The sequence below is a fragment of the Pongo pygmaeus genome, chromosome 1 (genome assembly GCF_028885625.2).
Source record: "Pongo pygmaeus isolate AG05252 chromosome 1, NHGRI_mPonPyg2-v2.0_pri, whole genome shotgun sequence".
NCBI lineage: Eukaryota > Metazoa > Chordata > Mammalia > Primates > Hominidae > Pongo > Pongo pygmaeus.
The window spans coordinates 99,075,869-99,101,289 of record NC_072373.2 but is presented as its reverse complement, the minus strand read 5'-3'; the positions used below and the strand labels follow the sequence as shown (position 1 = coordinate 99,101,289).

The 25,421-nt window shown below is 48.6% G+C and overlaps 1 protein-coding gene across 2 annotated transcripts; it reads right to left on the bottom strand.

Moving 5' to 3' along the window:
* Nucleotides 1-16,639: 16,639 nt before the first annotated feature.
* On the bottom strand, nt 16,640-25,099 carry SELENBP1 (selenium binding protein 1). 2 transcript variants are annotated; one of them, XM_054474001.2, is made up of 12 exons: nt 24,945-25,099; nt 22,060-22,116; nt 21,789-21,901; nt 21,350-21,535; nt 20,544-20,664; nt 19,071-19,253; nt 18,624-18,802; nt 18,116-18,194; nt 17,911-18,032; nt 17,537-17,629; nt 17,262-17,380; nt 16,640-17,041 (listed from the first exon to the last, which is right to left on the bottom strand). In XM_054474001.2, exons 1-12 carry the CDS (start codon nt 24,946-24,948, stop codon nt 16,879-16,881), a joined length of 1,419 nt encoding a protein of 472 aa, XP_054329976.1. In that variant the 5' UTR covers nt 24,949-25,099; the 3' UTR covers nt 16,640-16,878. The 2 variants fall into 2 exon arrangements, with proteins under 2 accessions (XP_054329976.1, XP_054329975.1); XM_054474000.2 differs by lacking the exon at nt 24,945-25,099 and having other exon boundaries at nt 22,060-22,261.
* Nucleotides 25,100-25,421: the final 322 nt, after the last annotated feature.

The following is a 25,421-nucleotide window of genomic DNA, read 5'->3' as shown; positions in this document are numbered from 1 at the left end:
GTTCCTTGGTTTCCCGTGTGTACTTTCCTTCCAAAGAGTTGCGAATGCATTTGCATCCCCATAGTTCTGCAGTCGGTGAACCCTGGAATTTTGATGGACTCCCATGGGGGTGCTGGATGCCACAGGAACTTTTTACACTCAGGGAACATTGTACTGAATAGGTCATGGGTTCTTAACCCTCTTACTTAAGACGTTTTAAGGTTATGAATCAGACGAAAGCAATGGACCTTCTACCATGAAAAATGCACACAGAGACCAAGTTTTGCATCTAATTTCAGAGAGGTCATGGACTCCAGGTTGAAAGCCTCTTACATGGATGTATTTTGTTTTGCACAGCCGACATGTTACAACCAAAACTGTATTTGCCATCCTGACATCTAATATGTTCTCCAGGCTCATCATTAATGTGCTTTTGTAAAGAAGACAGCAGTGCTGCCTGAGCTCATCACCATTGCCCTTTACAGCCTACTTTCCCTATTACCAGCTTCTATGAGTGCTGGGGGAACCCAGGAGATTGTGGAGTCGGGGGAATAAGGATACATTGGTAAGAAGGTTTTCTTTTTTCGTTGAGACAGAGGCTCGCTCTGTTGCCCAGGCTGGAGTGCAATGGCACGATCTTGGCTCACTGCAACCTCCGCCTCCTGGGTTCAAGCGATTCTCCTGCCTCAGCCTCCCAAGTAACTGGGTTTACAGACGTGCATCACCACGCCCAGATAATTTTTGTGTTTTTAGTAGAGACAGAGTTTCACCATGTTGGTCAGGCTGGTCTCAAACTCCTGACTTCAGGTGATCCACCTGCCTTGGCCTCTCAAAGTGCTGGGATTACAGGTGTGAGCCACTGCGCCTGGGCAGGTTTTCTAATAACAGCTAAAATTTATTTGGTGTTTATTAGGCCAGGTGTGGTGGCTCACGCCTGTAATCCCAGCACTTTGGGAGGCCGAGGTGGGCGGATCACCTAAAGTTGGGAGTTCGAGACCAGCCTGACCAACATGAAGAAACCCCATCTCTACTGAAAATGCAAGATTAGCCGGGCGTGGTGGCGCATGCCTGTAATCCCAGCTATTCGGGAGGCTGAGGCAGGAGAATCACTTGAACTGGGGAGGCGGAGAATTGTGCCATTACACTACAGCCTGGCAACAAGAGTGAAACTCCGTCTCAAACAAAAACAAACAAAAATTTATTTGGTGTTTATTATGTATCAGACGCCATACCAAATGCTAAACACCTCGTGTAATGCTCACAGCAACTCTCTGAAGTGGGTACTATTACTGTCTCCATTTTACAGATGAGGAAACCCATGTGGAGAGGTGAAGGGGCTTGTCCTTAGTCACATATGTAGAAAGTGCTAGAATCAGGATCCAAAGGCAGGCAGTCTGCCTCAAAGCTGATTGTTTTGAGCACTGCCTTAGACTGCATGTATACATATTTGCAGATACTCATAAACAAATATGGGTATAACGGGCTGGACATGATGGCTCGTGCCTATAATTTCAATACTTTGGGAGGCAAAGGCAAGAAGATTGCTTAGGGCCAAGAGTTTGAGACCAGCCTGGGCAATAAAGTGAGACCCCGTCTCGCTATACACACACACACACACACACACACACACACACACACACACACACACACACACACACACACACACACACACAGAGCCAGGTGTGGTGGTGCATGCCTGTGGTTCCAGCTACTTGGGAGGCTGAAGCAGGAGGATCACTATTACCCATGAGTTCGAGGCTGCAGTGAGCTATGATTGCACCACTCTGTCATGCAGCTTGGGTGACAGAGTGAGACCCTGTCTCAAAACAAACAAACAAACAAAAACAAAAAAAAGCCGGCTGGGTGCGGTGGCTCACGCCTATAATCCCAGCACTTTGGGAGGCTGAGGTGGGCAGATCACCTGAGGTCAGTTCGAGACCAGCCTGACCAACATGGAGAAACCCCGTCTCTACTAAAAAAAAAACCAAAAAACAAAAAACACAAAATTAGCCAGTTGTGGTGGCACATGCCTGTAATCCCAGCTACTCGGCAGGCTGAGGCAGGAGAATTGCTTGAACCTGGGAGGCGGAGGTTGGGTGAGCCAAGATCGTGCCATTGCACTCCAGCCTGGGCAACAAGAGCAAAGCTCCATCTCTAAATAAATAAATAAATAAATAGCAAGCCAAATATGGATATAGACTGATGGAAAGATAGCCCTAACACCACTGTTTGGTATGAAGGAGAACCTAGAGCACTTTGGTTGCAAATAGAGTTTTGGGTAAATTATCTAGCTTAAAAATTTGCAGATAATAGGGAAAAACTGGAAGCTTTAGTAAGGGGGGAGAAAGTATCATAGTACATAGCACATAGTAAAAGAGATGATTTTGACAGCACTATAGAAGGTAGAGTTGAGTGAAAGAAAAGGCTAGAGATAGGAAAGAGGGAACTATTAATTTATTCCAGGCATTGTGTTAAGAGCTAGGGATACAAAGCCGAATAAGGTATGGTCCTTGCCTTGGGCAGTAACAATAAAAATTGTCCGGATAAGCATCATATAACAGCAAGTATTTATACAGAGCCTAATATGTGTTGGGGCCCGTTCCTTTTTTTTTTTTTTTTCGAGACGGATTCTTGCTCTGTCACCCAGGCTGGAGAGCAGTGGCGCAATCTCGGCCGGCTCAGTGCAAGGTCTGCCTCCCAGGTTCAAGCGATTCTCCTGCCTCAGCCTCACAAGTAGCTGGGAGTATAGGAGCCTGCCACCACACGGGGCTAATTTTTTTTGTATTTTTAGTAGAGACGGGGTTTTACCATGTTAGCCAGGATGGTCTCTATCTCCTGACCTTGTGATCCACCTGCCTCGGCCTCCCAAAGTGCTGGGATTACAGGCGTGAGCCACCGCGTGCGGCCTCAGCTAGATACTATGATTATCCCCATTTTACAGGTGAGGAGACAGGCATTGAAAGGTTAATAATTTGCCCAAGATTACATCATAATTTAGTAAGCTATGGAGCCAGGATCTGCACCTAGGCTCTTTGTGTTGCAGCATTTTTTTTTTTTCCTTTTTAGACAGAGTCTCACTCTGTCATCCAGCCTGGAGTGCAGTGGCATGATCTTGGCTCACTGCAACCTCTGCCTCCCAGGTTCAAGTGATTTTCCTACCTCAGCCTCCTGAGTAGCTGGGATTACAGGCGTGTGCCACCACACCTGGCTAATTTTTGTATTTTTAGTAGAAATGGGGTCTCACCATTTTGGCCAAGCTGGTCTTGAGCTCCTGACCTCAAACGATCCACCCACCTTGGCCTCCAAAAGTGCTGGGATTATAGGCGTGAGCCACCATGCCTGGCCTGTTGCAGCTTTTTCACTCTTGCTGTTTGGCGAGCGGGAGGGAGTGTTTCAGCATTTTCATTTCAACCGCTGGTGAACTCTGCATTCTTGTCCTACGACCAAGAAGAATAAGGTGTGCAGACACTGGAGAGTGAGTAAGGCAGTCAGATTTATTTATTTATTTATTTACTTATTTACTTATTTATTTTATTATTTTTTTGAGATGGGGGAGTCTCACTCTGTCGCCTGAACTGGAATGCAGTGGCACGATCTTGGCTCACTGCAACCTCTGCCTCCTGGGTTCAAGCGATTCTCTTGCCTCAGCCTCCCAAGTAGCTAGAACTACAGGTGCCTGCTACCACACCCAGCCAATTTTTTGCATTTTTTTTTTTGGTGGTGGGGGATGGAGTTTCACTCTGTTGCCAAGCTGGAGTGCAGTGGCACAATCTTGGCTCACTGCAACCTCCTGGGTACAAGTGATTCTCCTGCCTCAGCCTCCTAGGTAGCTGAGATTACAGGCACCTGCCACCATGCCCAGCTAATTTTTGTATTTTTAGTAGAGATGTTGTTTCACCATGTTGTCCAGGATGGTCTCAACCTCTTGACCTCATGATCTGCCTATCTTGGCCTCCCAAAGTGCTGGGATTACAGGTGTGAGCCACCGAGCCTGGCTAATTTTTTGTATTTTTAGTACAGACGGGGTTTCACCATGTTGGCCGGGCTGGTCTCGAACTCCTGACCAGCCAGAGTCAGATTTATTAAGCAACAGAAAAGCTCTCAGCAAAGAGGGGGCCCGAAAGAGGATTGCCAGCTATGAGGCTGAGTGGGAGGGTGAGGAGGATGGCTTATGGACTGGGAAAGGGTGGAGTGTGCTAACCGGGCCTGCAGCCTATCTTGGAGAAAGCACCACTCAGAAAGAGGTATGATAGTGTAAAGCACCAATTGGAGGCAGAAGTGAAGGCTTGGCTCAACAACTTGTCCTGGAACCAATCAGGGGCTGAAGTGAGAGCTTGGGCCAGGACCTTGGCCTGGAACCAATCAGGGGCTGAAGTGATGATTCACCCTATGTAAATGAAGACTCCCCCTGTGGCCAATCACAGAAAGGTAAGCATATGTAAAATAGGTGAAAACTAAGAGACTAAGGTGTGCCAAAGAGAGAGAAATATGTCCAGAAAAGGAGTGGTATTTGTTCATCTGGGTTCCTAGAGTAGGTATTTCCATTCAAGGATGCAGGCTGTCTCTTATCTGGGGCCTGCAGTTTAATTTTTAGGCTATTCTTTGTTTGAAGGAGTTTTACCAAGGACCCACCCTAACTGCCTACCTGACTGGTTTCTTCTTTCACCTCTCTCATTTGATTCAGAATTTGCTCTTGGACACTATTATACATTGCCTACTAAGATTGGGAGTGATTTTTTATTTTTTATTTTTTAAGACAGAGTCTTGCTTTCTCGCCCAGGCTGGAGTGCAGCAGCACGAGCTCGGCTCACTGCAACCTCCACCTCCTGAGTTCAAGCAATACTCCTGCCTCAGCCTCCCGAGTAGCTGGGATTACAGGCACGTGTCACCACACACGGCTAATTTTTTTATATTTTTGGTAGAGATGGGATTTCACCATGTTGGCCAGGCTGGTCTTGAACTCCTGACCTCAAGTGATCCGCCCATCTTGGCCTCCCAAAGTGTTGGGATTACAGGTGTGAGCCACTGCCCCTGGACTTTTTTTTTTTTTTTTTTTTACCACTGCACTCCAGCCTGGGTGTCCATGAGACTCTGTCTCAAAAATAAATAAACAAAGAAACAAATGAACAGCTGGGCACAGTGGCTCATGCCTGTAATCCCAGCACTTTGGGAGGCTGAGGTGGGTGGATCACTTGAAGTCAGGAGTTCAAGACCAGCCTGGTCAATATGGTAAACCATCTCTACTAAAAATACAAAAATTAGCTGGGCTGTAGTGGCGTGTGCCTGTAATTCCAGCTACTTGGGAGGCTGAGGCGGAAGAAACACTTGAACCTGGGAGGCGGAGGTTGCAGTAAACCTAGATGGTGCCACTGCACTCCAACCTGGGCAACAGAGTGAAACCCTGTCTCAAAAAAATAGGTAAAAATAAATAAATAAATGCAATACAATACAATAATAAAAAAGAATAAAAAGACAAGCTGCAAATTGGGAGAATATATTTTCAAGACATATAACTGACAAAGGATTATTTATTATCTGGAATTTTTGAAGACTTCCTACAAAAAAAGATAAGCGGCTGGGCATGGTGGCTCACATCTGTAATCCTAGTACTTTGGGTGGCTGAGATGGGCAGATCACTTGAGGCCAGGAGTTCGAGACCAGCCTGGCCAACATGGTGAAACTCTATCTCCACTTAAAATACAAAAATTAGCATTAGCTGCGCATAGTGGTGCACACCTGTAGTCCCAGCTACTTGGGAGGCTTAGGTAGGAGAATCGCTTGAACCTGGGAGGCAGAGGTTGCAGTGAGCGGAGATTGCACCACTGCACTCCAGCCTGGGCATCAGAATGAGACTCTGCCTCAAAAAAAAAAAAAAAAAAAGAAAAAGAAAAAGAAAAAAAAGATAACAAACTAGAAAAATGGATGGGAATTTTACAAAAAAAGCAGAAATGGCTCATAAACATATGAAAAGTTATTCCCTATATAATAATCAGGAAAATGCAAATTTTAAAAGATACCATTTCACACCCACTAAATTGGCTTTTTTTTTTTTTTTTGAGACAGGGTCTTGCTCTGTCACCCAGGCTGGAGTGCAGTGGCGTGATCATGGCTCACTGCAGCCTTGACCTCCTGGGCTCAAGCAATCCTCCCACCTCAGCCTCCCGAGTAGCTGGGATCACAGGCACGCCACCACACCCAGCTAATTTTTTTGTATTTTTTGTGTAGACAGAGTGTCAGAGTGTCACCTTGTTGTCCAGGCTGGTCTTGAACTCCTGAGCTCCAGCAATCTGTCCACTTTGGCCTCCCAAAGTGTTGGGATTACAGGTGTGAGCCACAGCAAAAGTTTTAAAGTCTGGCAATATTGAGGGTTGACATGGTTATAAATCAACAAGCGCTTTCATTCACTGTTGCGGGAGTGTAATTTGGTAAAACTGTTTTGGAAAATAGTTTGATATTACTTGGTGAAGTCAAATATGTGAGTATTTCAATTTACATTTAATATCTCAATAATCCCGCTCTTAGACATATGCCCTAAAAACACAGGCAGTAAAGTTTATAGTCTCACTGCGTGCATTAGCAAAAACTGGAAATGACCCAATATCCATCAACCCTAGAATGATGAGTTGTGAAATATTCACTGGATGGAATGTCATAGAGCAGTAGAAATTAATGAGCTACAGCCACACACATCCACTGGATGAACTTCAGAAAGTGAAAAAACCAAAACACAGAAGAAAACATACAGTGCAATGCAATTTATAAATATTTAATGTCAGGCAAAACTGAAAAATATATTATTTATGGGTAAATACACAGGTGGTAAAAATAATTAATAAAAAGCAATAGAATCATGACCATAAAATTAAGGATAGAAGTTACCTGTGGTGAGCAAGGGAAAAGAGTTTGGGAATGGTTGTTTGGCAGTTAGTAACACCTTACATAGCATCTAATTTAATACGCTTGTTTTCCAATGAATGGCCAGCCATTTCAATATATACTATCATTTTCTTCTTCTTTTAACTGTTTCCTTTTACAGTTTTATCATATGCTTTTATTGTATACTAAGTTTCCTTGTATAGTTAGGTGTATTTCTGGATCTTAGCCTCTGTTTTTAAAAAAATGTTAATGTTAATTTTTTTTTTTTTTAAGACAGAGTCTCACTCTGTCACCCAGGCTGGAGTGCAGTGGCAGGATCCTAGCTCACTGCAGCCTCAAACTCCTTGGCTCAAGTGATCCTCCCACCTTGGTGACATGTCACCATGTCCGGCTTACTCTCTTTTGTTGATTCTTTTTGTCTATTTCTCCACCCATAACACACTGTTTTAGTTAATGTTTTGAAATACTGTATTTCAAAATATAGTATGTTTTGAAATCTAATGCTGAGAGTCTTCTGTTATTGGTTTTATTAACTAAAAAAATTATTCCCATATATGGAAGATTGTATCTTCCAAATGTGGCCACAACGTTTCTGGTTCCACACACTGTTTCAGAACCTTACAACTTCCCTGTCAAGAGGTGGAGGCGGCCGGGTGTGGTGGCTCATGCCTGTAATCCTAGCACTTTGGGAGGCCGAGGTGGGCAGATCACTCGATGTCAGGAGTTCAAGACCAGCCTGGCCAGCATGATGACACCCTGTCTCTACTAAAAATACAAAAATTAGGCTGGGTGTGGTGGCTCACGCCTGTAATCCCAGCACTTTGGGAGGCTGAGGCGGGTGTACCACCTGAGGTCAGGAGTTTGAGACCAGCCTGGCCAACCTGGTGAAACTCTGTCTCTACTAAAAATACAAAAAATTAGCTGGACGTGGTGGCGGGTGCCTGTAATCCCACCTATTTGGGAGGCTGAGGTGGAAGAGTCGCTTGAACCCAGGAGGCGGAGGTCGCAGTGAGCTGAGATTATGCCATTGCACTCCAGCCTGGGTGACAGAGTGAGACTCCGTCTCGAAAATAAATAAATAAATAAACAGATAGATACATAGATAAATAAATAAATGAAAGAAATGGAGTCTAGTCCCCTGTTTCCTTGAACCTGGGAAGGCCCTTGTGACAGGCTCAGTAATTGGAATGTGGTGGAAGTGATGCTGTGTGACTGCCAAGTGTTGGCTGGAGTAGGTGACACACCTTCACCTTTGCTGCTCTCTCTTGGAACACTCGCTCTTGGAACCCAGCTACCATGTTGTGAGGGAGCCAAGCAGCCATATGGAAAGGTCATGTGTAGATGTTCTGGCCCCAGCCGAAGGTCCAAGTGACAGCAGCATGAGTCTCCAGACATGTGAGTAAGTGAGCTATCAGATGATTCTAGCATCTAGCCTTTAAGCTGCCTCCACTGACACCAAGCAGACACAAGCTATTCCTGCTGAGCCCTGTCCAAACTACAGATCTGTGGGCAAAAGTAATGTTGTCATTGCTTTAAGCCACTAAGTTTTGGGGTAGTTTGTTACACAGCACTAGGTAACTGGAACACTAAACACTCGCATTTCCAGGCTAGTTTTAGAAAGGGCTTGTCAAGTTTCATAAAAAATCCTCACCCCTCTGAGGTAACATGTTCTGATAAGTGTCCTCCCGTATTCACTTCCATTTCATTGCAAACACAGGGCCACTTAAATAGAGGTTTTGTTTTGTTTTATTTTTTGAGATAGAGTCTCGCTCTGTTGCTCAGGCTGGAGTGCAGTGACGCAATCTCGGCTCACTGCAACCTCTGCCTCCCAGGTTCAAACGATTCTCCTGCTTCAGCCTCTTGAGTAGCTGTAACTACAGGTGCGTGCCAGCATGTCCAGTTAATTTTTGTATTTTTAGTAGAGATGGGGTTTCACCATGTTGGTCAGGTTAGTCTCAAACTCCGGGCCTCAAGTGATCTGCCCTCCTCTGCCTCCCAAAGTGCTGGAATTGCAGGCGTGAGCCACTGCGCCTGGCCTTAAATAGAAGTTTTTGTTGCTATTGTGGTTGAATTTGTTTTTAAAACTGGGGATTATACTATAGTTATAGAGTTATTCACATAACTCTACGATTACTTTTTTCCATGAACAATGTGTTGCACACATTCCTCTAGGTCAGATAGTATTGAGAGTAGAGAGTCTGCCACACATCAAAATCAGGAAGTCAGGGAAGGGACTCCTAAGAGCATGCCAGAGAAGGCACAAAGCAGATATCCAGAGCATGAGCCAGCTGGTCAAACACTTGGAAGATGAAAGTGGGAGGACTGGATGCAGGAATGTGAGAAGGAGGACCTCACTAATCCCTGAGATGAGTGCAATTGCCTGATGCTGTCTTTTAGAGACTTACTGGAGGGCAGTGTGTGAGATAATGCTTGAAGGACCAACGATGGGATAGACATCTCCCAATGCTCTCTTATATCCTTTGTCCTGGTGGACTGGCACTACAGCTTTTCTGAGGGTGTCCCTGAGCTCAACAAACTTTCTAGAACCTTCTACATGGCCTCATAAGCCATGGTGCTAGCAGGAGATCCTAGGTGATATGGTAGACTTTTCCCACAGCACACTCCTCAGCTTTGCTATTCTTGCTCATCTAGCCTGGTTCTGGGGTGTGGGGTAGAATCTTTGTGAGTGCAGCAGAGAGAGGTATCTGGGTGGGTACCCTCTGCATGTTGCTGGTGCCTGGGTTGTCTGTGACAGGAGGGCCTCTTGTTTTTGGAGTCTGTTTCAGTGATATAGGGTTAGACATAGTGAGAGGACGCCAAGATCAGGATAAAAGTGAATAGGATTTTAAGCTTTTATTATGAAAAAGATTTCTTTCTTTACAAAATTAATTTTATTATGTATATTTAAGATATACATAGTTACTATAGTGAAGCAAATTAATATATACATCATCTCACATAGTTACTCAATTTTTTTTTGTTTTTTTTGGGGAAGAACAGCTAAAAACTATGAAAAATTTTGAATATATAAGAGGAGAAGGAAGAATGTAATAAACACTCACATACACATACCTATCATCCTGCTTGAATGATTGTCCACATCTGATCATCTATTTTTTTTTTTTTTTTGAGACAGAGTCTTGCTCTGTTGCCCAGGCTGGAGTGCAATGACATGATCTCCGCTCACTGCAACATCTGCCTCCTGGGTTCAAGGGATTCTCCTGTCTCAGACTCCCTGGTAGCTGGGATTACAGGCATGTGCCACCACACCCGGCTAATTTTTTGTATTTTTAGTGCAGACAGGGTTTCACCATGTTGGTCAGGCTGGTTTCAAACTCCTGACCTTGTGATCTGCTCACCTTAGCCTCTCAAAGTTCTGGGATTACAGGTGTGAGCCACAGCGCCCAGCACCGCCCCCCCCTTTTTTTTTGAGACAGAGTTTGTCTCTTGTCGCCCAGGCTGGAGTGCAGTGGCGTGATCTCAGCCTGCAACCTCTGCCTCCCAGGTTCCAGCGATTCTCCTGCTTCAGCCTCCTGGGTAGCTGGGATTACAGGCACAAACCACCATGCCTGGCTAATTTTTGTATTTTTAGTAGAGACGGGGTTTCACCATATTGGCCAGACTGGTCTCGAACTCCTGACCTCAGGTGATCTGCTCACCTTGGCCTCCCAAACTGCTAGGATTACAGGCGTGACCCACCGCACCTAGCCCTGATTTATTTATTTATTTATTTTTTTAACAGAGTCTCGCTCTGTTGCCCAGGCTGGAGTGAAGTGGCGTGATCTCGGCTCACTGTAACGTCAGCCTCCCATGGTCAAGAGATTCTCCCGCCTCAGCCTCCTGAGTAGTTGGGATTACAGGCGTCTGCCATGAAGCCCAGCTAATTTTTGTATTTTTAGTAGAGACAGGGTTTCACATGTTGACCAGGCTGGTCTTGAACTCCTGACCTCAGGTGATCTGCCCACTTCAGCCTCCCAAAGTGCTGGGATTACAGGTGTGAACCACCGCGCCCGGCCGATCATCTTGTTTTATCCATGCCTCCCCACTCTAAGTTACTATAATGCAGACATTCATTATATTGTATCATCTTTAAATACTTAGGTATTTACAGTAAATAATTCAATGTGACTAAAAAATAAAGACTCTCTTTTGATAATGCCCAATGCCATGATCACACCTAAAAATTAAAAATTATCTCTCAATATCATTACACATCTAGTCAGTGTTCCAATTTCTCTAGTTTTCTCAAAAATTGTATTTTTCTCTTGATAGGTTCAAATCAGGATCAACAAAGGTCACACAATGTGTTGTATTTGTTTCGGTTAATGTGTTTCCTAATTCTTTCTAATCCATAGTCTGTCTCTCTCAGTGGGTCTGTTGAGGAGACAGGTCATTTGCTCTATAAGATTTCCCACATTCTGGATTTTTATTATTGTATCTTTATGGTGGTGTTTGTTTGTTTGTTTGAGACACGGTCTGGGTCTGTCACCCAGGCTGGAGTGCAGTGGCATGATCACAGCTTATTGCAATCTCCACCTCCAGGATTCAAGCAATTCAAGCAGGATGATGGGTATGTGTATGTGGGCGTTTATTACATTCTTCCTTCTCCTTTTATATGTTTGAATTTTTTCATAGTTTTTAGCTGCCCTTGCCAAACAAACAAAAAAATCAGTAACTATTTGAGATGATGTGTGCCTATGGTCACAGCCTCAGCCTCTGGAGTAGCTGGGACCACAGGCACATGCCACCATGCCCAGATAATTTTTGTATTTTTTTGTAGAGAGGAGGTTTTTGCCATGTTGGCCAGGCTGGTCTTGAACTCCTGAGTTTAAGTGATCCACCCAGCTTGGCCTCCCAAAATGCTGGGATTACAGGAGTTAGTCACCGTGCCTGGCCTATAGTATTTTTAAACTTGTTCTTCTCTTCCTTGTATCTTCTATAAACTGATGAGAGACCTAGAGGCTTGATCACACTTTTTTTTTTTTTGAGACGGAGTTTCGCTCTTGTTGCCCAGGCTGGAGTGATTGCAGTGGCGTGATCTCGGCTCACTGCAACCTCTGCCTCCCGGGTTCAAGTAATTCTCCTGCCTCAGCCTCCCAAGTAGCTGGGATTACAAGCATGTGCCGCCAGGCCTGGTTAATTTTTTGTATTTTCAGTAGAGATGGGGTTTCACCATGTTGGCCAGGCTGGTCTCGAACTCCTGACCTCAAGTGATCTATCCGCCTTGGCCTCCTAAAGTGCTGGGATTACAGGCGTGAGCCAACACATCCGACAGGTGGCCAGCTCTGTTGCCCAGGCTGGAGTGCAGTGACGTGATCTCAGCTCACCAAAACCTCCATCTCCCATGTTCAAGCCATTCTTCTGCCTCAGCCTCCTGAGTAGAACCACCACACCTGGCTAATATTTGTATTTTTGATAGAGATGGGGTTCACCATATTGGTGAGGCTGGTCTCAAACTACTGGCCTCAAGTGATCCACCTGCCTCGTCCCCCCAAAGTGCTGAGATTACAGGTATGAGCTACCATGCCTGTCCCTTTTGTTCATTTTCTAACTGGAGTGTTTGGTTTTTTACTGTTGAGTTTTTAGAGTTTTTCACACATTCTAGATACAAATCTTTTGTCAGATATGGCATGAGTCCTTTAGACATAGCCCCAGTTTTTTTTTTTTTTTTTTTTTGAGACAGAGTCTCGCTCTGTCGCCCAGGCTCGATCGAGTCCAATGGCGTGATCTTGGCTCACTGCAAGCTCTGCCTCTCAGGTTGAAGTGATTCTCCTGCCTCAGCCTCCTGAGTAGCTGGGATTACAGGCGTGCGCCACCATGCCCCGCTAATTTTTGTATTTTTAGTAGAGATGGGGTTTCACCATTTTGGCCAAGGCTGGTCTCGAACTCCTGACCTCAGGTGATCCACTCACCTCTGCCTCCCAAAGTGCTGGGATTACAGGTGTGAGCCACCATGCCCGGCCGCCCCAGTTGTCTTCAGTAGTTTCTCTGCCTTCAGGTATGGCAATTGCTCTTACCAGAATGAACAAGATGAATGGGATGGAATATTGTTGAGTGGAATTTTAAGCTTTTAGGAAGAGATTGAAATGATGTAGAACTACATTATCCTTTCTCATTCTGAAGAAGTTTGGTTATTGAAGAGAACAGAGCAGAGACCAAGGAGAGAAACTTCTGGTAAAACCTTGGAAATCTCAAGGCTCCCTGCAACTCCCTACTCATCTTGAGCACTTCCTTTATATCCATTTATTCATTAAAGTGTACTGAGTGCCAACATCCAAGCTAGGTGCTGGGAATTAACAGAGAGTTTAGATTCCAAGAGACATGTGTTTATGATGAGGTTAAGTGCGGCAGGCTTTGTGAGCGTTAAAATAGGCCCCTGGCCTGGAGGAGCCAGGGAAGGAGGCTTCCCAGAGGACAAGGAAATCTGGCCTGGATGGCAGGTGAGGCAGAAGGAGGGAATCAGGACTCCAGTTGAGGTGGACGTTTCGGGGAGCATGTTTAAAGGCCTCAAAGGGAAAGTATGGTGTATTCCTGGGGTGGTGAGACCATCCTGGGGGTACTAGGCTGCTCCAATGTTTAAAAGAAAGACACCTTTTCAGAAGACTGAAAAGAATATAGGTCAATACCTGAATGTTGTTTAATATTGTCTAGGGAGAGAATAAAGGAGTCAGTAGAATTACCATTTGGGCTGGGCACGGTGGCTCATGCCTGTAATTCCAGCACTTTGGGAGGCCGAGGTGGGCAGATATCTTGAGTTCAAGGGTTCGAGACCAGCCTGGCCAACATGGTGAAACCCAGTCTCTACTAAAAATATAAAAATTATCCAGGTGTGGTGGTGCACGGCTGCAATCCCAGCTACTTGGGAGGCTGAGACAGAAGAATTGCTTGAACCCAGGAGGCAGATGTTGCAGTCAGCCAAGATCATGCCACTGCACTTCAGCCTGGGCGACAGAGCAAGACTCTATCCAAAATAAAATAAATAAAATAATAAAATAAAATAAAATAAAATAAAATAAAATAAAATAAAATAATAAAATAAAAATAAAATAAAATAAAATAAAAAAATAAAATAAAATAAAATAATAAAATAAAATAAAATAAAATAAAATAAATAAAAATTACCATTTGGCTGCTGTCTCTAAGGGTCCTGAAATTTTTATCAGATTCCTTCTATAAAGAATTGAGCCAGGTGTGATGCTTATGCCTGTAATACTGAGGCTGCAGCAGGCCATGATTGTGCCACTGCATTCCAGCCTGGGCACCAGAGTAAGACCCTGTCTCAAAAAAAAAATAAATAAATAAAAAGAATTGAAGCCAGGGCATGGTGGTTCACTTGTGTAATCCCAGCACTTTGCAAGGCTGAGGCAAGATGATCACTTGAGCCCAGGAGTTTCAGACCAGCCTGGGCAATATAGGGAAAACCTATCTTGAAGAAGAAGAAAGAAGAAAAGAAGAAGGAGGAGGAGGAAGGAAGGAGTAGAAGAGGAAGAAGAAGGAGAAGAAAGAAGAAGAGGAGGAGAAAGAAGAAGGAGGAGGAGAAGAGGAAGAAGAAGGAGGAGGAGGAGAAGAGGAAGAGGAGGAAGAGGCAGAAAAGAAAGAAATGAAGAAGAGGAAGAAGAAGAGAAGAAAGAGAAGAAGAACAACAACAACAACAACAACAACAACACCACCTCCACCACCACCACCTAGCACAGGGAAAGGAGACATCTCTGAATAAGGTTCTAAAATACCATCTGGGTGAGGAGATAAGAGTGCCATGGCCTGGCCTGTTGGATTGGTTCACCCATGGTGTTCCTAGCCCTCCTGTGTGGTAATGTTCCTGTATTCCAGGTAGAGGTGACACATTTAACCTCCTGATATGGTTTGGATCTGTGTCTCCACCATATCTCATGTTCAGTGGTAATCCCTAGTGTTGGAGGTGGGGCCTGGTGGGAGGCCTCAAAGGCATTTCAGAGACCTTTGCAGCAGCTCCTCCCATCACTGGCCCAGAGGCCTAGGAGGACTGAATGGTTTTGTGGGCCATGTCCAGGCCCCCCCTGCTCTGCGCTGTTCCCTGCATTCCAGCTGCTCCAGCTCCAGGCATGGCTCAAAGGGGCCCAGGTATAGCTTGGGCCACTGCTCCAGAGAGTGCAAACCTAAGCCTTGGTGGCTTCCATGTGGTGTTAAGCCTGAAGCTGTGCAGAGTGCAAGAGTTGAGGCTTGGGAGCCTCTGCCTAGGTTTCAGAGAATGTATGGAGAAGACTGGGCTCCAGGTAGAAGCCTGCTACAGAGGCAGAACACTTATGGAGAACCTCTACTAGGGTGGGGTGGAGGGGAAATGTGAGGTTGGAGCCCCCACACAGAGTCCCCAATGGGGCACTGCCTAGTAGAGCTGTGAGAAGAGGGCCACTGTCTTCCAGACCCCACAATGGTAGATCCACTGCCAGCTGGCACCTTGCACCTGGAAAAGCCACAGGCACTCAACACCAGCCCATGAGAGCAGTCATGGGGGCTGAACCCTGCAAAACCACAGAGGCAGAGCCCAAGGCCTTGGGAGCCCATCCCTAGCACCAGTGTGCCCTGGATTTGGGACATGGAGTCAAAGGAGATTATTTTGGAGTATTAATATTTAACGACTGCCCTGCTGGGTTTTGGACTTGCATGGGGCCTGAAGCCCCTTTCATTTGGCTCATTTCTCCCTTTTGGCATGGGAGTATTTACCCAATGCCTATACCCCCATGCCTATACCCCCCATTGTATCTTGGGAGTAACTAACTTGTTTTTTATTTTACAGGCTCATAGGTGGAAGTGATTTGCTTTTTCTCAGATGAGACTTTGGACTTTGGACTTTTAAGTTAATGCTGGAATGAATTAAGACTTTGGGGATTATTGGAAAGGCATGATTGTATTTTGAAATATGAGAAGGACATGAGATTTGGGAGGGGCCAGCGGCAGAATGATATGGTTTGAACCTGTGTCCCCAACAAATCTCATGTCAAATTGTAATTCCCAGTGTTGGAGGTGGGGCCTGGTGGGAGATGACTGGATCATGGGGGGTGGGTTTCTCATGAATTGTTTAGCACCACCCCCCTTGGTACTATCCTCGAGATCATGAGTGAGTTCTCCTGAGATCTGGTTGTTTAAAAGTGTGTGGCACCTCCCCCCTTGCTCTCTCTCTCTTGCTCCTACTCTGGCCATGTGATGTTTGTGCTCCTCCTTCACCGTCTGCCATGATTGTAAGTTTCCTGAGGCCTCCTGGGAAGCCAGGCAGATGCCAGTGTCATGCTTCCTGTAGAGCCTGCAGAACCATGAGCCAATTAAACCTCTTTTCTTTATAAATTACCCAGTCTCAAGTATTTATAGCAATGCAAGAGCAGCCTGATAAACCTCCCAACAGCTGCGTTCTCCCAGTAGTCTTGTCATCAGTGGAAATATATTACACTATACACAACAGGGGTCCTGGGGTCTCCTGTGTGTGAGGGAGCATATTACATTCTCTTGAGAGTGATGGGTGAGATTTTTAGGTTCATTAAAAGAAAGCATGGGTTAAAAAACACAAAACTTTAGAAACACCGATTTACATTCTCTACCCCCAGGTCTCCTTGTGACAATCACCCGCAAAATTTTCAGATTCTGTCTGGCCATAAAAGTGAGATTTTGGCATTATTAGCATCAGTTGGAATCACTGGTGTGAACTAGTTACCATAACCCCCCCCAGAGGCCTCTTTAGCCCTTTCTTGGGCAAGATACAAAGGGTAGGCAGAAGAGGAGACACAGGCCCTGGGACCCCAAAGACAAGGCCATCTGAAGGACAGGGTCACCAGTTTATTTCTTGGTGCCTCCAAGAGCTCATGGAAAAGCAGCACAGTGAACAACAAGCAACAGTGGTCAGTAAATGGATATGACTCAACACGTTGCCATGGTCTCAGCTTGGCTGTGTGGTACATGCTGCCAAGGGTCGGGTGCCAGGAGAGAGCAGAATGAAGCCAGGTTCCCAAGGAAGTGAGGGCCCAAAATAGGGAGTGTGGGTGATGAGGGTGGAGTTCAAATCCAGATGTCAGAGCTACAATCACCCCCAGGGTAGCGGAGCTCATGGGCGAGGGCTGGGCCAAGGGGCTCCTTCCCGAAGTCCACCAGGAAGTTGGGATTCAACTTCAGCCCTCCTTTTACTGTGTCTACATCAACCTGCAGCATCACAGAGCCTTCCCTGGTGGAAAAGGGAACGGGGTAAGGGAGAGGTCAGAGGTGGCTGCCCACTTCCCCTAAGATTTTAGAGGAAGGCTCCTGAGGAAGGAGGAATGACCAGGGTCTCAATGGGCCATCTGTGTGGTGGGGTACAGGGGTCTCCTTGAGGAGTCTTCAGAAAGCCAAATGACCCCTCTGGAAGAGGAGGGCTGGGGAGGTGAGCCCATGTGTCTGCTTCTCACCTGATGAGATCAGGGTAAAACTGCTTGTCCCAGGCACTGTACAGCGACGTGGTGACGTAGAGGCGCTTCCCATCTAGGCTGAGCTGGATCATCTGAGGGCCTCCGGCCACCCGTTTTCCCTTGGGAAAACCAGAGGTCAGAGCCCAGGGTAACACACAGATCCTAGGCACCACCCCAGGCACCACCCCAACCCCAAGAGTATGCTCAGCTGCTCCCCCGCATATTCCTCAAGCATGGGTCTGAGGGGTCCAGCAAGTAGGGGGAGAGGCTCTTACCTTGACCACCAGGGGCTCTGGCTGGGACTTTAGTTCCTGGTCCTCCAGCACTTGCACGGGGCCTCCCTTAACAATGCTGCCCCCGACGAAGAGCTAGATGGGGAGGTGCAGAGGATAAGGAGGACCATAGTGGAAGGCTCAAACATTGCAGGAAGAGCAGCTTGCCTGGCTGGCATCCCTCTCTCCTTTCAGACATGCTCTGCATGCCCATCCCTGGCCTGGACAGTCCTGGGCCTGCGCTGTCCCACAGCACACATGTCTGCTTTTCCTGCACCTCCCTCATCATCCTGCAGCTGCTTCAGACCATCCACCCCATCCCCAGCTTCTCTTCTCCCTCCTTCCTTCCCTTCTGCTCCTCCTGCCAGGGTCCCCACCTGTCCTGTGAGGCGGGGCCTCTGTGGGTCAGAGATGTCATACTGCCTCAGGTCCCCGTGCAGCCAGTTGCTGAAGTACAGGAAGCGGTCGTCCAGGGACAGCAGGATGTCGGTGATCAGGCCTGTGGGCAGGGGACGAGTAGAGCCTTTAAGGACTCTTGTTTCCCAGGCCAAGAATCAACTTTCCTATGCCCTAGGCACTCACCTGGCATTTCGGGCAGCAGCCAGCCCTTCACTTTCTTGGGGGGCACCTGGATCACCTTCTCCACTGACCATGTACCTCCCTACATTGAGGGGTGGAGGGTGAGGTTAGCTGGCAGAGAGGTGAGCCTATCAGAATTGGGGACTGGGGGTTATATCTGGGTTGCCCAGACCTGGGAGGGAGAGAATAGATGCCCGGCCTTCTTGCCACCAGGCTCTAACTCCATGCAAGCCCCTTGAGGCAGGGGTTGTGTCTGCTTCACCACTGTATTCCCAGAACATAGCACAGTGCCTAGCACAGACATTCACTAAGTAGTTTTTGAATGAATGAATAAATACGGCCAGTTAGGGTTCAGGCAGAAGTTGCCCTAGCACTGACAGAAGAGAGACAGGGCATGCAGCCTCGTTTTTTTTCGTTCCTGGAGATGCCTGAGAGCACCGTTACAGAAGCCTGCTTAGGTAGAGCTGCTGACAAGACTACTGGGAGGGGAGGGCCAGAGGGCGTATGTCACCTCGTTCTTGTAGAAGCGCTGGATGGTGGAGCTGAGTGCGCAGCCCACAAAGCCTTGGGCAGCGTCTGGGTTGTGCAGGAAGCGGATCTCCAAGGGAATAAGCCCATCTTTTAGAGACAGGGTCTGCACAATCTCATGGCGCTGCCAGTCCCATACATATAAGTGGCTCCCGTACAGTCCTGGGGTGGGAGTGGGGCCGGAGGATAGGCTCAGCATCAGGGGTTGGAAGGCATGGGCAAAGACTGGGCCACCAATCAGGGCAGAAGGTTAAGAAATGCATTGGCGGGATCAGGAGGACGCTTGAGCAATCTGAGCATGCAGTACATCCTATGCCATCTCCCTTAGATTCTGGGGCCACAGGAGGGAAGTGCGGGGGTGGGAGATTTGGAGCAGAAAGCAAGGGGATGTGAGCCTAAGGCTCCTGCTGGCCCATGGGGGGATTCTCACCAGCCTCCACATCAGCGGGGTTGAAGCCATCTCGTAAGACATTGGGAGCTGCCCACTCAGTGCTGATCATGACATTGTGTCGGGGCTGGTACCAAAAGTCATAGCCCAATGGTGCAGCACCCCCACGTCGCTCCCATGTCCCCTTCACCTCGAATGTCTCCGCATCCAGCAGCACAAAACCCCCTGAACAGGGAAGGAAGCAGGGTGGCAGGCAGAAGGAGTAGAGACACTAACCCCACCCTCCAGCCCTCTCCCCGAGGCATGTCTAAGAGGCTGTAAGCCCATTGCCTCCACCTCCACTGCTGGATTTGCCAGATCCTTAAATTCAGGCATCCAGGGCTGGGTGCAGAGTGGCTCATGCCGGTAATCCCAGCACTTGGGGAGACTGAGACAGGTGGATCACTTGAGGTCAGGAGTTCAGGATCAGCCTGGCCAACATGGTGAAACTCTGTCTCTATTAAAAATATAAAAAATTACCCAGGCATGGTGTCACATGCCTGTAATCCCAGCTACTCGGGAGGCTGAGGCAGGAGAATCTCTTGAACCAGTGAGGCGGAGGTTGGAGTGAGCTGAGATCGTGCCACTGCACTCCAGCCTGGGCAACAGAGTGAGACGCCATCTCAAAAAAAAAAAAAAAAAAAAAAGAAAGAAAAAGAAAAGAAAAAGTAAATAAAAAATTCAGGCATCCAAAGGGTCTCATCCAGGTATTCAAAGATGGCCAGGTGGCAGGGGGGCCTTTACACTAGTGCCCCATGTCTCTTGTCAACTTCATCTCTCTCTCAGACCACAGCGGAAATGTTTCTCCCACGAGATCTTCTGGGACTCAGCACCTGGTATTTCTCTTGTCCAGCCTCCCATTTTTGGAGTGGGATTCCTCCCAGAGTCTAAGCTCCATTCTGCTCACTACACTTTTTTGAGATAGGGTCTCACTCTGACGCCCATGCTGAACTGCTGTGGTTCAATCACAGCTCATTGCAGCCTTGACCTGCCTAGGCTTGGGTGATCCTCCTACCTCAGCCTCTTGAGAAGTGGGGATTATAGGCCTGCACCGCCACACCCAGCTAATTTGTATATTTTTAGTGCAGAGTTGCCAGTGCCAACTCTGTATTATCAGCAGACAACACAGAGATGGGGTTTCACCATGTTGGCCAGGCTGATTTGGAACTCCTGAGCTCAAGCGATCCGCCGGCCTCAGCCTCTTGAAGTGCTGGGATTAGAGGTGTGAGGCACAACACCTGGCCTGTTTTGACTATAACTTTGAACTGAATTCATCAGTGAAGACTCATCTTAATAGAAATATTCAAAACTGAAGTTACTTGCTAACATTTAAAATACTGGCTGGGATCCAACTCACTGGTTCTCCTTGGGAAGTCATTCCAACCCTCCCCTTCCATTCTGCTCCTCCCACAGAAAAATGCTTCCCACATTTCACAGCTGTGGAAGTTTTCATGAGCACACAGTGCTGGCAGGTACCTTTGCCATTGCCCTTGACGTCTCCCAGGGAGCTGATCATCACCTCCCCGCTGGCCAGGCAGTGGCTGGTGTGGAGAAAGGCCAGTTCGCACTTGGCATGGATGTCCTTGGGCTCAATGACCTGGAAGGGGTGGTGAATGGTGTCAGAATCATACAGGACTGGGAGTCCCTGCTCTTAACCTCCATACCTCCTTTACTTCTATCTGCTGACTCTGTCATCTTTTCCTTCAAAACATGGACACAACTCTCCCTGTGGGAATATGACAAAGATTCAGTCTGGTAACTTCTACAGAGTAGCAAGGGAAAGTCAGAGAGATTGCTAATAACTCCCCAGGCAGAAAGCACTGAACTTTCCCCATGTGTTCTGAAGGCACACACAGCCCTGTGAAACCATAAGCTCCTCCCGGGCTGGCCCACACCAGTGTCAACTCTGTATTACCAGTAGACAACACAGTAAATGCCTGGCACCAAGAGTGCACTAAACAAAGTGTTGGGAGGGACCGGAGTTTTTAAGAGAAGCCCTGAGCTCCTAACTGCATGGGGGAATAAATGGCTCCCTCCCTCTCTCAGAGTAAAACAAGAAGCCTTGTCCCTCTTCTCCCATGCTCTGGTCACCGTGCTGGAGGGTGATGACCCAGAATACCCGGGTAGACTCTGCTCTGAGGTCCAACCTCCCTCCCTGCTGCCGAGCCAGCTGCTGCGTAAGAGCTGGAGGCTGCTGGTTTAGGTCTGGCTTCCTGCCCGTAGACTGCCTGGGGTGGCAGATGTCTTATGGTCTACTGAGCTGGCAAGGGCAGAGGACATGCCTTGTGCAGCTTTGGGGCCCGGGGCTCAGAGCCCACATCCACCACATAGATGCGAGAGGAGATGAGACTGGGCAGCACCAGCTTGGTGCGCGACTTGGTGCTGTCACCGAAGCAGCTGCTGCAGGTGTTCCATCCTGAGTGATGCAGCTCGTCCTTCAGGTTGGGCATGGGCAGCCGGTGGATGACCTAGGATGCGGGGAGAGGTGGTACTCTCCCAGGCCACGCCTCTGTCCACTTTTGGAAGAGGCGCCCCTGTGGACCCATTTTGGTTTGGAAGCACGGCACAGGCTGGATTTTAGCACTCCCCTTGTCCCAGGTTGAGCCTGCACAACCGTAACCAGGGAGGGCCAAGAAGGATGGAGCTGGGAAGGGGGGCCCCAGGGCCAGGGATGAGGGCAGCTACGGTCTCAAAGTAGCTGGTGCCCAAGCCCCGCCTTACCTGGCAATACTGGGGAGACTTGGGGTCAACATCCACAGTGGCCAGATAATCTGGGGCCTCAGTGCCCGTGTTTCGGTAAATGCAGGGCAGGTAGACGATCTCTTCCCTGGGTCCTGCAGGGTAGAAAGCAGGCAGCAGGGACAGCAGGGTGGGAAGGAAAGGTAGGGGAAGTGCTGGGTGTGCCAGAGGGTGGGGGCTAGGTCTGAAGTCCCTCTACCCCCAGCTGTGGAATCAGTAGTAGGGCGCTGGCTCTCAGACCATGGGCAATTACCTTTCATGGCCTCCAGAGGCGTGGAGTAGCCGGGTCCACAATTTCCACATTTCGTAGCTGTGGAAGCAATGGGGCGCATTGGCTGGGCCACGCTCTGGAGGGTGAAGGCTCCCTCCGCACGTCCTGCAGCACACATCCCAGCGGGCCACGGCAGTGCGGCTGGCCTAGGCCCCCACTCCAGCCTCATTGCTGTGGCCTGTCCTCTCCGCCCCCTCAGAGCCCTGAGGAGGGTGAGGTTGTGCAGGGAAGAGCTGGAGACACATGACCTGAAGGTGGACAGACAGTCCAGCAGGGCCCCGGGAGGGTGGGAGGAGGGCTGATGCAGCCGGGGTCGTGTGGTGTAGTGAATATGACACGGACTTGGGGCCCAACCCCAGCCCACCACTGACTAGCCAGGGGAGCTTGGGCAAAGTACTGAAGCTCCTCAGCCTCAATTTCTGCATCCTCTGTAAAATGGAGATGGTAAGAATTTCACAGTGGGCTTTTACCAGAAGTAAACACGAGGATGCAGTAGGTGTGCAGCTCTGTGTTTGTCTGGTCGAAGCCCAGGCACCCTTGGCTGTTCTTGAGGAGCCGCTCTCAGGGAGAGGGGGTGGCGCCTGCTCAGCTCCCTTCACCAAGATGTTTCTACATCAGGGGGAGGCCACTTCCTGCTTTTCTCTCCCCTGGGTCCTGATCCCAGGCTGCTAGCCAAGGGCTAGATTACATAACTGAGGGTCTGGGGCTAATACCAGCTGGAAGTCCTCAGGCTGGTTTCTACCCCTGGGTGTGCCCCACTTCCTTTATCGGTAAAGTAAGGTGTTTGGCCCAACTCTGGAGAGCCCAGAGGCCTGCCCACCAGAGAGGTAGGGAGCAACCCTCCCTATCTCTGAAGTCTGGCAAGAGGGGCCACGCTAATCTCCAGGATGTAAGTCAGCAGATGTGCAGTAGGGCTGGGACATCACAGCTACCAGAACCCCAGCATCAGAGTTTGGGGCCTGCTGGGGAGCAGGGGCTAAAGAATAACCCAGAGCGGGCGGCAGGCTGAAAGAAACCCTGGAGTGGAGTCCACAGGCCTGGGCCCTGTCTCCTGCCTTGTCCTGTGGCCAGTCCAGCCTCTGCCTTCACAACTGGGCCTCAAGTGGGGAGCCAGGAGTAGGCAGAGTGGGGCCTCCCCTGGGGCCTGGGACTCCCACTCGCAGCAGCCAAGGGACTTAGGAAGCTGAGAGGCAGCAACAGTGTTCAGAGTCTGGAAACCTGGTTTCAAGTCCCAGGTTTGACGCCCCATTTCTCCATTTTCTCCTCTTCATTTACGAAGAGTGGGCAATAATGATATTCTACCTACTTCGCTAGGTAGATATGGAGGACAAATAAGACAATGTATTCCAAAGTCCTTTCATAAAAGTGAATTAGGCCGGGTGCAGTGGCTCATGCCTGCAATCCCAGCACTTCGGGAGGCTGAGGCAGAAAAATCACCTAAGGTCAGGAGTTTGAGACCAGCCTCACCAACATGGCAAAACGCTGTCTCTATTAAAAATACTAAAATTACCCGGGTGTGGTGGCATACACCTGTAATCCCAGCTACTTGGGAGGCTGAGGCAGGAGAATCACTTGAACCCGGGAGGCGGAGGCTGCAGTGAGCCGAGATTGCGCCACTGCAGTCACTCCAGCCTGGGCAACAAGAGCGAAATTCTGACTAAAAAAAAAAAAAATGAATTACCATGTAAATATGGGAAGGGCTGTGCCAGAGGAGAGGAGAATGCCAGGGAGTGCTTGATGCCCAGAGAGAGGGCTGGAGGTGAGGCAGGGAGAGAGAGAGGTCCGGTTCGCAGGAGTTAAGGAGACTGGTTCTGCTACACAACCTTGCTAAGTTGGGGCTTGGCACCAGATGCCAGGGGGTGGGGAAGGAGGTTGCTGGATACAGAAGGGAAAGGAGATTTAAAAACTCCAAGACATCAAGACAGAGATACAAAAACTACAAAGCTAGGGAGAAGCTGAGAGGGAAGTAAAGGTGCAGAGGAGGAGCTGCCCGCTCTGCAGCCCGGGCCCGCCCCACACCCCAGCAACCCCAGCCCCAGCATTGCTTAGGGTCAGGCCCGGCATGCCACTGCAGCCCCAGGGAGCATCATTCCTCTTTCTGGGGAATACCCCCCATCTGAAGCATCTGAAGCAAGGTCTCGGAGCAGCTTTGGGTTTGGGATGGACTCATGGAAAGCTCAAGTGGGTTTTCCATGCCAGGCTGGCTGCTGGGCATTCTGCCAGCTCAGGAAGAGCCAGCCCTGAGTGGGGAAGGACCTCCCAACCAAACCTCAGTTCCTTCTTAGCCTGTCACCCAGAAGCCTACGGACGGAGGAATAGCAGGGCCAAGGGGGATTTAGGGGTGGGGGAGGCATTGAAACAGGTCCCCAGTGAAAGAGCGTAGGGATCTCTGATTTCCCTCCCAAAGAGCTTTGCTGTGTGGAGTAGCTAGAGAGTGACCTGGGCACAGAAAGACTTTGGACTCCCTACCTCACTGGAGTACAAAGTTGGCCGAGGGCTGAAATCAGGATCACCTCTCTCCTATGTGAGGGCCAGGGACCTCGTGGTGTTTTCTAAGAGCCCCCATCTGATTTTCCCAGCTGCAGAAAGTCACCCTGGCCCCAGCCTCTGCTGGATGGAGCCAATTCAGGGCCCAGGATCCCATCTCCCAGCAGTGCCTCTGCCCGTCTTCCTCAGAAAGTTTGGCTAAGTTGGGAAATGCAGCAGGGTGGTGTGGGAGGGGGTGTGCAGACTGGGGACAATGAAGCAGAGTCCACTACTCCCTCCCCAGCTCCCCACTCAGGTTTTCTAGCATTTTCTGGAGGAGGGCCTTCCAAATTAGGGGCAGACAGAGCAGGCAATGTTTGATTGGAAACCCCTCTCCTTACCCATGCTGCTGACTGGTACACTTTGATCCTGGCGGATTTGCTGTGCTGGTGTCAGAGGCCGCGGTTCCGGGGAAGGAGCGAAGGGAAGGAATTTATTCAACCAGCTGGGGGTGGGGCAGAGAAGGAGGAGGGCCTGGGCTGTAGCCCAGAGTAAACTACTCAGGGCAGCTGGCCAGGATACTCTCAAGTGGCCTAGGGTGACTGGTGTTTGAATTATGGGGTGTGCGTGTATGTGTTTAAATGTGTATGTGTGGGAGCCTGTGCTTTATTTATTTATTTATTTATTTATTTAGAGACAGGGTCTCACTCTTGCCCAGGCTGGAGTGCAGTGGTGCGATCTCAGCTCACTGCAACCTCCGCCTCCTGGGTTCAAGCGATTCTCCTGCCTCATCCTCCTGAGTAGCTGGGATTACAGGCACCCGCCACCATGCCCGGCAATTTTGTATTTTTAGTAGAGAAGGGATTTCACCATGTTGG